Source organism: Bos indicus, chromosome 20, assembly GCF_029378745.1.
Source record: "Bos indicus isolate NIAB-ARS_2022 breed Sahiwal x Tharparkar chromosome 20, NIAB-ARS_B.indTharparkar_mat_pri_1.0, whole genome shotgun sequence".
NCBI lineage: Eukaryota > Metazoa > Chordata > Mammalia > Artiodactyla > Bovidae > Bos > Bos indicus.
In genome coordinates this window covers 61,650,784-61,669,351 of record NC_091779.1, presented here as the reverse complement: position 1 = coordinate 61,669,351, position 18,568 = coordinate 61,650,784, and the positions used below count along the sequence as shown (strand labels likewise).

Below are 18,568 nucleotides of genomic sequence, written 5' to 3'. Positions count from 1 at the left end.
ATAATTCATTCTTTATTACAAGCTGACACATTCACCATAGAAAGCTTGTTTTCTCCACTCAGGATCACATTTATCTGAAAAGAAATTCACAAGACTATCATCTCAGCAGATGTTGGCCATTTTTGCTAGTTTAGAAAGATGTTATGGGGGGTTGTCAGAGTCAAGTATGTGTTAATCAAACGACTCCTAAGTTGACAGTCACTGAATGCTTGAGTTTGAAATAAAAATCTGTGTTATTTAGTTTCAGTTTAATAGACTTCACCACACACAAATCCTTGAGTATCACACAGTCTTTGTCTGGCTGCTCTCCTTATTATATAAGCTCTGATTTGGACAAGTCCTTATCCCAGACAAAAGGTATGTTTTATTTAAACAGACACCCTAGTTAAAAGAGTGCCTCTTCAAATTTTCACTGTGCAAGAAGGCCTCAGACACTGGGTGGATGGTCCCAGAGGGTATTTGCTCCACCATCCCACTCTTCACTCACTGGCCTGGTCTCTGCTACAGGCACAGGATCTGGCCTCCCTGTGCAGGGAGAGAGGAGTGATGCATCTGGGGAGAGGGTCCCCTCTGGGGACCCTGATGAGTGGGGACCACTGCTGATTCAGGAACTGACCCTTTTTTGGGTCACTTTGCTGCTTTGGGGCCACCATGCTGCTTCCTGTCCCAATCCCATCCTGATGCATGTGGGCCACTGCTCTACTATCTCTGCCTCACTACAAAGACCACATCCAAGCCCAGGGAGGCTGGCAGGTCATCACAGAGCCTGCTCCCTTCTGCTGGGACTGGGTAGTGTGGAAAGGGCTGTAGGTCTTGTTGCCAACTAAAAACTGGCACTTGCCATCTGCCACTACAAGGATTAAATCACAAGATGCTGTGACTGCTGACCTTCAACACCCCTGAAAGGAGTTCAGGGTGGAGATCTGGAATGAGGTACTCTGCTTGGGGCAAAACTGGCAGAACAAATCTTCAGCTAGTTATTTTCAGGAAATGGTTTTATGAGCCCAATCTCTTCGCATCAAGAAAAGCACTAAAATCATAAATGCTGACATCTGTTCTTCACGAAAGCAGCAACCTTCCGCAAAATGTGTGCTTCATTGCATGTATTCCCCTTTCACTAAAATCACACATATCCTGACTTTCCCCCATACCTCTTTGGAGAAGTTTCTCAGAGCTCTCTGAGATGCTGTCTCCCAGGTTATAGTCCACATTTTGCCCCAAATAAAACTTAGCTCACAACTCTCATGTTGTGCTTTTTATTGCCGTTGTTGACATTGTCCAGCACTGGCTGGAGTGCCTGAGCACAAAGGGTCAGAGTGAGGTCTGGGACAGGGGCAGGAGTTACTCTTCAGGTGCTACTCCCTGGCCTAGGCATGGCCCACAGAGTGCCAGCTTAGCTGAATAAAATCCAGTTGACTTTGTGTGTGAGTTGTGAACCCTACTGTAGGCATCACCGTCCACCAGCCTGCAGCAGAAAACAGGCAAAAAGTGAGATCTGCCGATCCTGATCCTCCAACATGTACACAAATGTATACAAATGCATGTATGTAAGTCTCTAACATCAAGGTTAGGTAACTTTTTGGAGATAAAATTGCCAACATCCACTGGATCATAGAAAAAGCAAGAGAATTTCAGAAAAACATCTACTTCTGTTTCACTGACTATGCTAAAGCCTTTGACTGTGTAGATCACAATAAACTGTGAAAAATTCTTAAAGAGATGGGAATACCAGACCACTTTTCTCTGCCTCCTGAGCAACCTGTATGCAGGTCAAGAAGCAACGGTTAGAACTAGACATGGAACAACAGACTGGTTCCAAATTGGGAAAGGAGTACGTCAAGGCTGTATATTGTCACCTTGCTTATTTAACTTATATGCAGAGTACATCATGAGAAATGCCAGGCTGGATGAAGCACAAGCTTGAATCAAGATTGCTGGGAGAAATATCAATAATCTCAGACATAAAGACTACACCACCCTTACATAGAAAGAGAAGAGGAATTAAAGAGCCTCTTGATGGAAGTGAAAGAGGAGAGTGAAAAAGCTGGCTTAAAACTCAACATTCAGAAAACAAAGATCATGGCATCCGGTCCCATCACTTCATGGCAAATAGATGGGAAACAATGGAAACTGTGACAGACTTTATTTTCTTGGGCTCCAAAATCACTGTGGATGGTGACTGCAGCCAAGAAATTAAAAGACCCTTGCTCCTGGGAAGAAAAGCAATGACAAACCTAGACAATGTATTAAAAAGTAGAGACACTACTTTGCCTAAAAAAGTCCGTACAGTCCAAACTATGGTTTTTCCAGTAGTCATGTATGACTATGAGAGCTGGACAAAGAAAAGGCTAAAGGCTGAAGAGCTGTTTCTTTCATACTATTATGCTGGATAAGACTCTTGAGAGTCCCTTGGACTGCAAGGAGATCAAACCAGTCAATGATAAAGGAAATCAACCCTGAATATCCATTGGAAGGACTGGTGCTGAAGCTGAAGCTCCAATACTTTGGCCACCTGATGCAAAGAGCCAACTATTGGAAAAAGACCTAATAGTGGGAAAAATTGAGGGCAGGAGGAGAAGGGGATAACAGAGAACAACATGGTTGGATATCATCACCAACTCAATGGACATGAGTTTTAACAAGTTTGGGGAGACAGTGAAGGACAGAGAAGCCTGGCATGCTGCAGTCCATGGGATCACAAAGAAGTCAAATACCACCGAGCTGGTGGAACCACAACAATTCTTTGGTTAAGGAAAGCCTTGGGGACCTTTCTGATCCCCCAAAGGTAGACTGTGCTCCTTGTCTGAGTTGGTTTCTGGGATTGAAATTAGTCTTCGCAATAAAGTAACAGGGGTGAGAGGCTAACTACGGAAGCCAAGAAGGAGGGATGGAAAAAGATGCTGTAGGTTGGGCATAGGAGAAAAAGCTAAGTGAGAAATTGCCTTTAGTGGGGAGATTTAGGAAGCTTTAACCTGTCTTATCTTCAAGGACTATAGCTGTTTCCTGCTCTTCTCTGTATAGTCATCTCAGGGTATCTCTCAGTTCTAGCACAGTCTATAACTCAGGATGGCCCTAGTGGTGTCTGGAGTGAGGGAGGCCCAGGTTCAGTCAGCACAGGAGTGAGCAGGACAGGGAAAGAAGAGAAACCACAGAAGATACAGCCAGATAGAGGCAGAGCTGCAGCACTGAGGGGCGAAGGGTGAACACTGTCCCACAGCCCCACTCCTTGCCCAGAAACCAGTGGAAAGACATCTGGGGAGGGGTCAGGAGTCATAGTACAATCCTGAGCTATAGGTTATCCAGGAAAAAAACGAGAGCACGTGTTGTTTTGTGCTGCTATTAATACCTAGATAGCATATTAAAAAGCAGAGACATTACTTTGCCAACAAAGGTCCGTCTAGTCAAGGCTATGGTTTTTCCAGTGGTCATATATGGATGTGAGAGTTGGAATGTGAAGAAAGCTTAGCACCAAAGAATTGATGCTTTTGAACTGTGGTGTTGGAAAAGACTCTTGAGAATCCCTTGGACTGCAAGGAGATCCAACCAGTCCATTCTAAAGGAGATCGGTCCTCAATGTCTTTATGCTTCAGTATTCTGATCTACAAAGTGATCATCATAATACCACCTCCTCCACAGGGCAGTTCTAAAGATTAGTAAATATATTCAAAGCATTTAGAACTATTCCTGAGTGCGGCAATAGGCTCTGTGCTTTGTCATCCTGTCTCAGCTGCTTGATGCTATGGCACCAGCTAGTAATTATAGAATTGTTTAGGATAGTACCCTTGACTTCATTCGTGAGTGGTGACTCCTTGAAGGCCGGCAAGTGGCCTTCAATTCCCCTGCCCCACTCTCCTCAAAGTATCTCTGGAAATGATCTACAGATGGAACTGAAGGACCCCCAGCCAGTGGCCTTACTTAATGGCAGAGAGGTAAGACTGGAGAGGCACCTTGGCAACCAACCTGAGCCTAAAGTTTGCAGCCCCTGAACACGTCACGTCTAACAGGGCTCCTAAGAACATGTCCTCATCTCATAAGGAATTAGGGTATTTGCTCTGGCTCTGGAAGCTTCCTATAGGTCTGCATCAGTGGCGGCACTAACGATGGGTGCATAAAACATAAAGGATGTGAAAATGACCCTCTGGATATGGGAAAGCAATCTTAAAGTGTTTCTTTATTAAAGTTTAATCCTGAATTTACTAGCCAGAATTTAATAATATTGTATAATACGTAGGTAATTTATAAGCGAGAGATTTGTGCATGCTGCGTGCTTCAGTCGTGTCTGACTCTTTGGGACCCCATGGACTATAGCCCACCAGGCTCCTCTGTCCATGGAATTCTCCAGGCAATACTGGAGTGGGTAGCCATTCCCTTCTCCAGGGGATCGTCCCAACACAGGGATGGAACCCATGTCTCTTACATCTCCTGCACTGGGAGGCAGATTCTTTACCACTATGGCCACCGGGGAAGCCAAAGGAGAGACATATACCTGGACTAAAAGCATTTTCTCAATCATGCAGCTTCTGATAGAGACAGTCCCTGGAGTTGCACAGTAAGCCAGGGAAGGGGAAGGGCTTGTGATGAATTCAGTGTAGGAAGAAGGAGTAATCTAAGCTGGTGGGAAGGAGAGAGGGCTTGTGGCTTTATGTGCAGGAGCTGGAGCAGTGACGTTCCCCCCACCTATCCTCAAGAGACCACCCCGGCACTTCTGGCAATTTCTGTAGCCTTGTGAAAACAGCAGAGTCCCTCAAAAGTGCCTCAATTTCAAAGATGTGGGCAGGAATGGCATCTTGGGCATGTGGATGTCACACCTCGCAGATCTCGGCCGGGGCAAGAGATTACTGTTAGAGGGGAAGGGCCGGGCAAACAGACTGTCCCCTCTGAAGCACTCAGAACACTTCTGCCTTCTTTGAGAGGAGAGACAGGAGAAAAAGCACTATTTCACTCATTCAGCCTGGTTCTCCTCTGACGACTGAGGCCAGGAGGCAGCAAACTCTTCCTGTAAAGGGCCAGAAGGTGAGTATCTGCAGCTTGGCTGACCATATGGTCTCTGTCACACCTGTTCCCCTGAGCCACTGCAGAGTGACAGCAAGTACAGATGATATGAAAGCAACTGGGTGTGGCTCTGTATGGACTCAGAAACTTGGATTTCATGTGTTCTTACATATCACAAAATAGTATCCATCGTTTGATTACAAATCATTTTATAAGGCGATGATCACTTTTAACCCACAAGCACTACTAAAACAGGTGACCAGATGGATTTAGACCATAAGCCAACAGTTTGCCAACCCCCGGCTTAGAGAAAACACGAGTTTTGTTGTTGTCATTGTTTCTTTAAAAGTGTGAACATCTTTCCCTTGTCTCTAACTTGGCATTGATGAATAAAATACTTTTTTCCTCTTGCAGTTGATTTTTCATTAAGGCCCCAGAAGTTTATCAACAAGAGCTAATTCTAAGAGCATATGAATATGGAACAGGGAACCAATATAATCCCTTTTGTTGTCAGTTTTTCTTCAAATTAGATACTGAATGTCACTAAGATGGTTATCTTCGTCTTTTATAAGGGATTGTGTGGAAATAAAATTACCTTAGCTAATAATATGCAACAACTAAATGCAAAAATAGTCCAGTCCCAGACTGAAGCAAATTAAGTAGGCTGAAGGTAAGAGAAACTCTGACAGAAGAATAAATGGGTATTCTATCTAAACCAAGATATGTATTATTAACATGGGATGGTACTTACAACATCAAGAGTAAAATAAAGGAGTATTTTGTGCCTTTCTTCCTATGATAGAGTGAAATACTGAAATGCAAATATCAATAATCAGCTATAAAAGCAACTTAGCTTGCCTGGATTTCAAAACATATAATTTAGTGTCATACTGCAGTTTAACAGAATTGCTATGATCTACTTGGGAACTGGAAGTTACAACAGTCTGAAGATGCAGAGCCTGATGCCAAGTCCTGGACCACAGCTTCAGCATCCCCATATCCTGGCCCCTGACCAGGATAACGTATATGATTAGAAATGCAGGCAGCTCTAGTGTCTGCAAACCACCACCATAATATTCTCTAAGTTTACTCAGCCATGGGAGGCTTTAGACCAAGCGCAATTCTCTGTATTTTCTTAATTATATTGATTTTATAGTTAAGCTAAGTGTTCTCCAACAAATTTAATCGTGACCTTTAACTAGTTATTTTGCAAACAGTTTCATGTTCTGGAAAACACTTGTCCTTCTTCATGTGGTCTGTGGTTGTGTTCAATTCAAAATATATATTTAATCCAGGAGAGCTAGAGAGTTGAACCATATATACAAGTGCCAGGGCTGCTGCTGCGGCGCTTCAGTTGTGTCCGACTCTGTGCGACCCCAGAGACGGCAGCCCACCAGGCTCCCCCGTCCCTGGGATTCTCCAGGCAAGAACACTGGAGTGGGTTGCCATTTCCTTCTCCAATGCATGGAAGTGAAAAGTGAAAGTGAAGTCACTCAGTCGTGTCCGACTCTTAGCGACCCCATGGACTGCAGCCTACCAGGCTCCTCTGTCCATGAGATTTTCCAGGCAAGAGTACTGGAGTGGGGTGCCATTGCCTTCTCCACAAGTACCAGTGACCAACCACTAAATTATAATTTCCTATGATTCAGCCTAATAGTGTGTATGAAGTAAATTCTCAGTTGGCCTTACTAAATATGCTACATTTTTAGTAAATATGTTTTCTTTTTCCCTCCCAAGGTTGCCAAAGAGGTAGAAAAGTGTTAGTCACTCAGTGGTCTCCAACTGCAATTCCATGGACTGTAGCCCTCCAGGCTTCTCTGTCCATGAGTTTCCCAGGCAAGAATACTGGAGTGGGTAGACATTCCCTTCTCCAAGGGATCTTCCCAACCTGGGGATCAAATCCAGGTCTCCTGAATTGCAGGCAGATTCTTTACCATCTGAGCCAGCAGGGAATCCCCCAAACAGGCATACTGTACCATTAAAAAGGCACTTACCAGCCTTAGGTAAGCACATATGCCTTTATACGTCCTCTGCTTTCTTAAAGCAATTATACTCATTAAATACATTAATAATGATTTACAAAAAAATTAGTACTACTACCTTCGATTTGCCTGTGTGACAAAATATGCTAACCCCCACTCCCCACCTCCAGACTTCTTTCATTTACAATATACTCAGGGAGCTCAACTGGAGTCATATTTGGTTTTTATCATCATCAGAAACATTAATGAGAAAAGCAGGTCATTTCACAATGCTTCTGAGGAGAGAGGACATCAACACACACACACATACCCTTTCACAAGGGAGTGTTATTTAAGCTTCCAAGCAGACCCACCCCTCTGTGGGAGGGCCACACCACTGTAGACAGACCACTCCTCCGTGGAGAGGCCCCCCTGGTGTGGAAAGGGCCCCCTCTGGGACAGGCCATGCCCCCGCAGGCAGGCCACCCTCCTGTGGACAGACCACCCCTCGGTGGAGAGGTCCCCCTGGTATGGAAAGGCCCCGCTCTGGGACAGGCCATGCCCCTGCAGGCAGGCCACCCCACTGTGGACAGACCACCCCTCTGTGGAGAGGCCCCCCTGGTGTGGGAAGGTCCCCCTCTGGGACAGGCCACCCTCTTTGGACGGCTGCCTCCCCGTCCCCTTGTGGACAGCCCCGGGGGCCCTGAGTGCACACCTGTGCTCGTGCGGTACGTGCCCGTGTGTGCTGGCGGCAGAGGGTCCCCCTGGCTCTGGCTGAGACTCCTCATGGGGGGCTTCTGATAGACACGGTCTTCATAGATGGGGTCGATGTGGTGCTCCGGGGACTGCAGGGCCCGCAGCTCGGGGCCCAGGTGGCCGTGCTGGCTGCTGTACGAGGCCCGGGACCCAGCTGGAAGGAAGGAATAAGGAGACAGTCAGACCCGCCCAACGTTCAGACAGAACTTGTTTTATCCAAGACATGTTCGAATTTGGGGAGGGGGACAGAAACGTTGAAATCTGCAGAAAATCCAATGAACGGTGCGCAATGGTAGCAAGAGGACAAGCTTGTCAGCTTATCAGCATCACCCAGCCGCCTCGCTTTGCTCCCGAGTCTGATCTCTGAATATGGGTGATGATGATGCTGAGATAAATCCACGCTGCACAGGGCCAGCGGAACACATTTTTCTCAGCCTAACGACTGGAGCAGGTTTCCTCACTGAAGAAGCCAGGCAGACTGAAGTCACCCCAGAAAGCTCTTATTAGTCCACAATTCTTGCGCCTGAAATTTTACGGTGGCAGTTCTTATTTAAAGTATGAGCAGGTAAATAAGCCACGGAGGCAAGCCATCTTGATGCTATTCTGAAAAAGTGGACCAGAATTCATCTTCATCAGCAGTTTTTCCCTGGACAATGAGTGAACCAAGATGTTCAGCCTTACAACAGCCTAAATCCCCGAAAGAAGCAGATTTTAAAGAAAAAAAAAAGGTTTTAAAGTGATATTCCCTTTATTCTTATGCTCCAAATGGAAAGATTGGTATCTACTCTACCTTCCTCTGAAATGGTTCAAATGGTTGCCACAAACTGGCTTCATTTCTAAATTAAGGCTACACATTATTGTAAATCCTTATTTGTGTCTTTGGACTTCTTCTTTTTTTTTTTTGGTTTAGTGTTTTTTGTATTGTGTGGGAAGAGGTGTGGCTTTGAAGCTGTGGACCAGGGAATCCACACAAGAGGAGCAGAGTCTTAGGAGGGCTAAGAGCTTGAGCTGACACACAAGAAGATGTTGATGGAGAGTGAATATTTCATCATAGGGATGGCCAGAATCCCAGGAGTGAACATGCCAGGGGAATCATCTCCGTGGGCACAAATGGAATGGAGGGCATCTAGGGACGCTGAAGGGGCACCACGGAGAGATGGTTACCCAGCGATGGTGAGGACAGGAGCACACAGAGCCAAGTGAGGCTACAGATGATTTTAGCAAGACCCTTCAGATAAATCTCCAAAGCTAATACCCTGCCTGGTACACTAGGATTTAACTGGCAGCTGCCTTTGAACAAACCCAAATGGGAACCCTCCCTTTCAGCTTAAAGTAAGAGGGAGTTGCACTTCCTTGATTTTAGTGGTGTTTGTGGGCAGCTCTCTCTCTGTCCTGCTGGTCTACCACCTTCACTGATGGCCACTTTAAAGCCAACATCTTCAATGTGCAATGATTGGCTGCTTCTTCAGGACTGTCTAACCTCAAAGATTTTTAATATTCTCATCTAGTTTATTTGAGGATAAAGCCATTCAAAAGTTTTGAAACTGCCAACAAATGTTGCTTCACATAGGCTGCTTTACATTTAAATCAACAGAAAACAGAGCGATTCCAAAGGACTGGGGCAAGGTTGGGGCTTCTATGAATTCAATCTTGGTAACAAAGACTGAATGTTTTGAGGCAAGGGAAGGGAATAAAGTTGGCAAGTTCTTACCTTTCCTTTTGCTAGTAATTAAATAAATTCTGGTTTAGACAGTGTTCCAATGAGTGATAGATTCAAAATAACTGTTTTGCATAATTAGGTTCATTGCATCTGATTTATCAAATGCCAACATCACAGTGAATATTATCTCATGCTGGTATTTTCCAGGAATATATTTAAGTATGATACGCCTTGAGTTCCTGCTGTCAGTTCTTCCTACTTCTGAAAGTTTTGATAATATTCCAAGGACTTACAAGTGTAAAAAAACTAGGAAGCAGTCATTATATCCAAATGTCGTATAGTTAAATAAAAGCTATCCATTGTAGATTTAGAGTTTTAACTTTATTGCTGTTCCTTGATTCTAAGCAGTTAAAAATATTCAATGATAAACAGTAAAAGGACCTGCTTTTCTTTTAAGTTGTGACATGAGCTGAGGGTACATACAAAAATCCTCTTCTTATAAATGGGCATTAAGAAATGTTTACTCTCTTATTAAGATAAGGGCTATTTTGGTGGATATCAGAATTTCTATGTGCTGGTACAATGAAAAATGCAATAGTAAAATTATTAAATATTTGAATAGTATACTATACTTTATTTTTTTATTATTATGTTCTTGATAGAACTGAAAGTTCACGGTGTTTCCCTGTGGAGACATTTCTGCAAAATACCTTTGCATATTTAAGCACTGTGCACAACGCTGAAATGAAGCATTTTAAACTGAGCATTGTTACACTCCTTTTATCCACTGTAATCAAGTTTTAGTGGCTCATGGGTGGGCGGGCACAGCTATTGGCACGAGAGGTAGAAGCAGGAGAAAAGAAGGACAAGGAATTAAAGGCTACAACTTCCACAATTCATGCCTTTTACCACTCTTGCTCAAAAAAGCACATATCAGATCCTTACTACCAAGGCCTATTTGGGATTTTTCTGGTGATCCAGTGGCTAAGACTCGGAGCTCCCAATGCAAGAGGCCTGGGTTAGATCCCTGGTCAGGGAGCCAGATTCCACATGCCCCAACTATTGATCTTCCACGCTATAACTAAGACCCAGAGCAGCCAAATAAGTAAATGAATATATTTAAAAGAGTAAAACAAACAAAAATCAAGCCTATTTTATTTGGAGGCAATTTCAAGGAAAAAAAAATTGTCACACCACCTGTTCTGGGAGTGTGCTCCAAAATCTCAGGCTGTTGCTGTTGTTTCAGTCTCCGAGTCATGTTCAGTTCTTTGGGACCCCAGGCACTGGCTGTAGCCCATCAGGTTCCTTTGTCCATGGGACTCCCCAGGCAAGAATTCTGGAGTGGGTTGCTACTTCCTTCTCCAGGGGATCTTCCCGACGCAGGGACTGAGCCCGTGTCTCTTGCATCTCCTGCACTGGCAGGTGGCTTATTTGCCACTGAGCCACCGGGGAAGCCCACAGAATTACATGAGATGGTATATAGACTTGCTGATTCAAAGACAACACACTTTTCTTTAGTGGTAATTTTCTTTTATCATTATGACCTACTTGACAGCGAGTCCTCATCATAACACTGGACTCAAAACACTACTAGTAAACATCTGCATCTTTGCCAGAAACTGGAGCAATGTTGCCATCACGAGAAATATGTTAGAGAAACTCTGACTTTGTTAAAATGTCACAGAGGTCAAGGCCAATTGTGGTGGTGGAGAACAGGTCTGAGAGCCTTGCCTTGAACAAGCTGAGGGCTCCGAACTGCAGTGTGGCAAAGGGCAGTGGAAACACAGATGGGCCAAAGAGAAAAGAGAAAGCAGATCCCACAGCCCAGACCAGCTGCATCAACTGGTCCCCGGCCATTGCAGACGCAGGTCATACAAGTGTCCAGAAGGCACTTAATGACTAATTTCTATCACAAAAAGTACGGCATCCAACGTCAGTCATCTGTCAGTGCTCTCATATGCTTTTACTCATCCTACTTCTCCACTTCACAAGACAAAACTTGGGCCTAGAGAGCCCCGGCCCTGGCAATTTTCATATATGTGTTTCTGAAATTAGTGGGTTTGAAGACTCCCACCTGAAGCATCAATGATCCATATGCAGGCTAACAGAGGTTGTGATCCAGGAGGGCTGAAGGGTATTGAAACAGCTCTGTGCAGGCCAGGCCCTCCTGCAGGTCCAGGAGCCGTGGAAGACTGGGAAGAACCTCACACTGATGCAGGACGAGGCTTGAGACAGTTGCTGTACAAGAGCCATCATCTGTCCTAGGACCTCAGTCATCAGCTCACTGCTGCTAGTGCTGACTTGAAGGATGCTCAGATGGCTTAAATCAGGTCACTCCTGGCCACCTGGCAGTGGGGCTGGTGATGGGAGGTGAGCAGAAAGGTTTAGTTCTAGGCAGAGACATGTAACCAAGCAGGACCCTATGGGGTCTTCCTGGGACAGGCCCCACCCCACATGTCCTCTGCTGTAGTTCCTCTCTTAAATGCCAAGATAACAGTATCGGATGCACACTTCCTGAGTTGTTTTACAGATGCTAAGTGGAGAAAATTAACTACTTGATGACCATGAGCCCCTAGATCTATGGGCACTGTTATCTATCAGAGAATTGTTCTTGAGCTGATCACATATCCTGTGATCCCGTCTTTCTCAGCTGGCTTTTAAAAATGCTTTGCTAAGAAACCCTTTAGGGAGCTTGGGTTATTTTGAATACAAGGCACTAATTCTTGCTGGCCCTGCAATAAGCCTTTCTCTACTCCAAATGCTCAACTTTGGGTTTGCTTGGCCTAACTGTGCGTCAGGCATAGGAACTTGAGTTGGATAATGGATGGATGTACGCTGAAGAGTTGATGCTCTCAAATCGTGGTGCTGGAGAAGACTCTTGAGAGTCTCTTGGACAGTAAGGAGATGAAACCAGTCAATCCTAAAGGAAATCAACCCTGAATATTCATTGGGAGGACTGATGCTGAAGCTGAAGCTCCAATACTTTGGCCACCTGACCCAAAGAGCCAACTCATTAGAAAAGACTCTGACACTGGGAAAGATTGAGGGCAGAAGGAGAAGGAGGTAACAGAAGGTGAGATGGTTCAGTGACATCACTGACTCAACGGACATAAGTTTGAGCAAACTCCAGGAGACAGAGAAGGACAGGGTGTGCTGCAATCCATGGGGTTGCAAAGAGTCTGATTCAATTTAGCAACTGGGCTCCAGGGGCTCAAAGGGATGAGTAGAACGGACCCCTGGAAAGTGGAGGGAAACTAGACTCAGTATATCCCCTGCTGCTCTGTAGGCATCTTCACTCCAGCACAACCATTGACATGAGCAGTTCCTACACAGAAATGTAAGCAGATAGGTTAGAGGGTCCCTGGAGAAAGACAGTCAGGAATAACTTTCTTGACATAAAAAACCCATTTTGGCCTAAGCCATTTTGTGATCTAAGCTTGGCTGCAATGCTTGCCTTTGACCAGGTCTCAGTAATTAATTACCTTAAAGGAGGGAAAGGAGAAACAATGGAGGGGCATTCAAGAAGCCAACAGTGCAGCCTTGGGGCGGGGTTCTGGCTCCTCAACAGATACACACAACAGTATACCTGTGAGTTCCGCAGAAACCTGGCCCCACCCAGGGAGAGGTGGAATGGCGCTGCTGACCCTCCTCACTTCAGTCGACTAAAGCTTGGACTCTGTTGACCTGATGACATAATTCTGGGCTGCTTTTCCTCTGCTCGAGCCCTCTCATGAATATGCATATACCTTTAGCTTAAAACTTTCCTGTTCAGATAGACAGAGCTTCAGGAAAGATCCCTGTGTTCGTACTTGCTGCAAAAAATAAATCCTTCCTTCTCCCAGCTTCTGGCTTGGTTGTGTCTATTGGCCCAAGAGGGGAACCCAGTTTTGGGGGAACAGAAACTTGAAAGTATGGCTCCCCTTCCAATTCTATACACAAAAGGAGGCCTTAGGAGCACAGGTGTATAATAATGTCTAGTAATTTGAACTAAGCTCTAATAGCATCTAAGGTAGTAATTTTATCACTCTTTACTGTGTCAGTTTTTCCCAAACAAACTGAAATAAGAAGACACGGTCTGGACTCCAGAACTGTGTTTAACCATCTGAGCAAATCAAGGAAAGCCACTGAACCTCTCTGAGCTCTGGTTTCCTCCAGCATAAAAATACATATAAGAATGCCTGCATTTGTACGACGTGGCATTGTGGGAGGATCAAGGAGAGAGAAATCAGTGTGAAGGGCTCTGCAATTGATAAAGCTGCGTAAAAACAGGTACTCTCACATCATTTGATCTTAGAGTCAAGGAATTATTATGTTATCTTGTTAATATACATCTTTTGATTGAAAAAAAACAACCAAACTCTATAACTTAAACTATCAAAATATCCAAAAACAACTTGAGGTTTAAGATTTTTGAAATATTATAAGCAAAAGAAACTTTGATAATTTTGTGAAGTATTACTGCAAAATGTAAATCTTACGGCTTTATTTTTCTTAAAAAATTAGTGTTGCTTTTGAATGGATAATAGCAAAGAATAAAGGAGCAAAGGAAGTTCAAAATGGAAAGAAACACTGACATGACCAAGGGAAGGTGGAATCCTTTTTAGAAAAGGAATATGATATAAACGAAACCTGCAGAGGGAAGATAACAAACATCTGCTGATCCATGAGGAAGCCAGCGACCGACTCGCAGGGAGCTCTTGCCATGGAAAATAATTACGAAGCTGCAAGGGTAAAGTGTCGTCAGTGCATTGTCTGCCTCATGCCTCCAACCCCACATTTTCCCTGGGCCAGAGAATTCAACAGGCTCTGTTCCATTTGACCAGCGACAGATTTGCAAATGAATTTCTATCTGCTAGATTTTATATAGAGTGTGTACACGTGCCAGCTAATCCATGTTGATGGATATATTCACTGATTCAACACCTATTTACCGAGTAAGCGACTTCTAGAAGTTTTGGACACCATCATGCTTAAGAGGAGAAAGTTCCTTGCCTTGAAAATAAGTCAGTCATCACGTTTAGAGATGAAGGTACTGAAGGAAAATAAAGTAGGGTGAGGAGAGTGGTCAGTGTCAGAGGGTATACTGTTTTGATAAGGTAGTCATGAACCTTCTTTTTGAAGGTCTCACATTTCAGCAGAAAACTTCATAAGAGAGCCATGCTGGAGGAAGCAAGTGTGTTTCTCACACAGAGGGACCAGCAGGGAAAGCAAAGGCTCTCTGCAGGAGTCACTTCAGAGTATTTACAGCAGTGATTTTATCATTCATTTAATCCACATTGTCTTTAAAAAGAAATGCCAGTTAGTATGTGAACTCTTTACAAGTTCATACCACAAATGATCATAAAAACTGAACAGATATTTTTTGACTCAAAATTTCACAGTCACAGTAGCCATATTTTAAGCCAAAGAATTTGAAATATTCAGCAGGAGATCACACATAAGAAGCTCATGAGAACTGCACAACAAAGATTCAGCTCAAATACATACATATAGATATGCATTTGATTTGTCATTCCTTAGAATATGATTAATTCTCAAACCTTTATTTATTCCTTGCAGATTTATCTGCAAGACTCTTAAAAGTGCTGATTCCTGAGCACAAGATCCTCTGAAGTCTAACTCGGTCCATCTGAGCAGAGAGTTGGTGCTGTTTAGTTGCTAAGCCGTGTCCAATTCTTTTGTGACCCCATGGACTGTAGCCCACCATGTTCCTCTGCTCATGAGATTTCCCGGGCGAGACTACTAGGTGGACGTTTCCTTTTCTAGGGGATCTTCCCAATTGAGGAATCAATTCGTGTCTCCCACACTGGCAGGTAGACTCTATACAACTAAGCCATCTGGTAAGTCCAAGCAGGGAGTAGCAATGTGTATTTAATGGGCACCACCATGCTTCTCGGATGGCTTAGCTGGTAAAGAATCCACCCACAGTGCGGGAGACCTGGGTTCGATCCCTGGGTTGGGAAGATCCCCTGGAGAAGGGAAAGACTACCCACTCCAGTATTCTGGCCTGGAGAATTCCATGGACTGTACAATCCATGGGATTACAAAGAGTTAGATACGACGGAGTGACTTTCACTTTTCGCTTTTCACCATGCCTCACCTTTCTCCTGCAGAAATCACCCTGACGGCCTCCCTGTCCCAGACAAAGCGGAGAGGGAAGGCATACCCCAAAGACAGAAATCTGCATTTAATATGTTATTACCCTCCATTTACACTTCTTGCTTTCTTCAAATAGTATCATTCACTACCACTAATGCCAATTACTTTATTGACTAGAATGAAACAGATTCATTCTCTTTTCATGGGGGTCCATTCATATTCTCTTAGTTTCTAGACTATACAATTTCTGGTTCTCTAATTCAACAAGAATTCACTTGCTTTCTCACAGAAACAAATGGTTGCATGTTTTCATGTGGAAGTATCAATACTAGGTTCTGAAGGACACACTGCCATTGACTTGTTTCCTTCAAATTTGGAAGCCAGTTTCACATGCTCATTTGCAAAGAAATGGAAGGAGAAAAAGAAGGACCTAAATGACATATCGATCAGTACAGCAAGCTGACTCGAGGAGTATGTGGCCAGATGGCGGAGTTGAACACTTTCATTTCTGAGAGAGAGAAAGAGTTGTCTGCAGAAGAAGACAGCTTATCATGCTACATAGAAGACTCGAAAGTAAAGTCTAAGAATTCAGTTTTTTTTTTTGTAAACCATGCAATCAGTTCATACACGCTATTTATGAGTAAAACCACATCTTCAAAGGGCAAAGTAGGACTTTTATAGAGACATGTAGAGCCCGGAAGAAAAGGAGGTTTCCTGTCGCAAATCCCCACTATACCTCTTTCCTTGCTGGGGGCTCTGACTTCCAGGTATGTTCCTACAGATACGCCGGCATCGCTAAGCGACGTGGCCAAGCAGCACAGCCTGTGCGGGCAGGACGCATTCTCTCTGCGAGGGTTTCTGACTAGTTCAAAGTGGACTAGTTCTAGTGGACTTTGAATGTCTCAAAAGGTCTGGCTTGTTATTTGTTATCATTAAACTCCCGGGAGAAAAAAATGCCCTCAGCAAACGAGCACTATCAGAAATACATAAATTTACATAATTTTGGTGAATGTTATACTTCGGGCACGTGATGAGAAGAGCCGACTCATTTTTCAATAAAAGACCCTAATGCTGGGAAAGACTGAGGGCAGGTAGAGAATGGGGTGAGACAGGATAAGATGGTTGGGTGGCATCACTGACTCAATGGACATGAGTTTGAGCAAACTCTGGGAGTTGGTAAAGGACAGGGAAGCCTGGTGTGCTGTAGTCCATGGGATGGAAAAGAGTCAGATATCAGTGTCTGACCAACAATAAAGTTGTAAATTGGCACAGGAGTAGGAAGTAGAGCTTGAATTTTGATTTGTGTCAAAAGCAAAAATCAAGAATAAAACAAGTATTATATAGAATATTTCTCACATTTAAGGTATAATATTTGCATAATTTGCAATTTAATTCCAGTATTTAAAAGATCTCCAAATAATTCCTGTACAACCTGAGTCAAGTCCATATGCTAAATTTCATTTGAAAATGACCATCATTTATTGAATTAGTTTGATACCTTATATTGGTATAAATGTTAAAATACATGGACATATTTCCTACATATAGGCCATGAACCATATTTATTGGAAGGGAAATTATTAATTCATTTGTATTCAATGATGAAACTGCATTGAAGATTAATAATTTTAGTGTAATGGGCCACCTGATGATATAAAATGATTCTATGATAAGTCTGTTCTGGAAAGCAAAGAATGCCCCCCCATTTCATCTCTTTCATAAAACCCTAAATTTTCCTATATTTTGCTGATATAATACAGCCTTGCTGCTATTGTGAAGACTGCTCACATGGTCTCTGAAAACAAATCTAACATAGAAGCATTTGCTCCTGTGATTTTCTTGGCAAAGTTTCCAATACAACTTATTGTAATTACAACACTTCACCTCACCTTTTACTAAATGGATAGAGTCATCTACTGGGACTCAAACACTTTCCAGTAAAAATAATTAAGGCCAAAATCCCTGGCCATTGTATCCCTGTGATTTTGTTCCCTTGTCTTTCCTCCCTAACCATAAGCATTTCTTCCCAAAGCTGTTAGAAAAACGGACTTCTTTTGTGCAATTCCTTTTGCACAGGCAGGCACGTGCACAGTCATGAGACAGTGGTAATGAAATGTGAGTAGTGTGGAATCTGAGATCTCTGCACCCTGAGGATGGACCATTGCCATTTTTATTTTCAGTCCAGGGTCGTGTGGCTCCACGTCCACACTGAAGGATGGTATTCTGTGTCACACACAACTCCAAGTAAAGAGCCCAAGGAAACATACCTAAGATGGCACTGTGGTATTAGTGAAACACACAAGATACACAGCGTCGATCTGGCATCCATCTCTTCACTTTTTTATCTCAGGGAAGGTAGGCAGCAGCTCTGAGTGCAGCAGCAGTAGTGTTTCAGTATTTCTCAAAAAGTCCCCTGATTAATATTTAGGTTCTGACTCAACAGGTTTGGGGAAGAGCCTGAGGTCCTTCATTTTTAACAAGTTCTTGGGCAATTTTGGTGTTGCTGGTCCACAGACCTCCCTGTGAGAAGCCAGGATTTACTGATTTAGCTATGATTGTGTATCTCGGTTGCTAGACATTTTCAACCCTGGCATACTTCTAGACCCCTGGACACACTTTGATACCCACACACTCTTCTTTATCAACGAGATGGATAAAACTCAATGAGTGTCATTTTATTTCTCTACAGCTACTTCTCAAAACCCTACCAGTGCAGTGTTCCCACTGTATGTCTGGAGTCTGGTTCAGACCCAGTTGCCAGGGATAATTATGAATCTTTCCAAGAAAAAGAATCCAGGACAAGGTGCTCCTGACCCATCGTTTTTGTTATATCAAGATATAAAAACAGACTCTGGCTGCAAGGGAGGGGAAGTCTTCATTCTGCTTTACAAAGACTGACTGTTGTGGGGGGAGGAAAACTCAGTTTTCACTTTTGTGCATGTGGTTTTTGCCCAAAGGGCACAGACGACATTCTCAATGGATGGACAAGGAGAAGGGTTGCATCAGTGAAAGTAGGTATGCAATTTTCTTCATAAATCGCTTTAAACATTTTGAAAAATATCTGTACTAAGAGGTTTTGCATCTCAGCATCTTAAACAGA

General features: G+C 43.6%; 1 protein-coding gene across 5 annotated transcripts in view; it reads right to left on the bottom strand.

Annotated features, from left to right (window-relative positions):
- Positions 1 to 18,568, bottom strand: part of CTNND2 (catenin delta 2) — a 1,111,183-nt gene that overhangs the window by 424,353 nt on the left and 668,262 nt on the right. For all 5 annotated transcript variants that reach the window (XM_070774843.1, XM_070774845.1, XM_070774847.1 and 2 more), the window contains one exon: positions 7,669 to 7,863. In XM_070774843.1, coding sequence (XP_070630944.1) covers positions 7,669 to 7,863 — 195 coding nt within the window. The remainder of the gene's footprint in view (positions 1 to 7,668; positions 7,864 to 18,568) is intronic.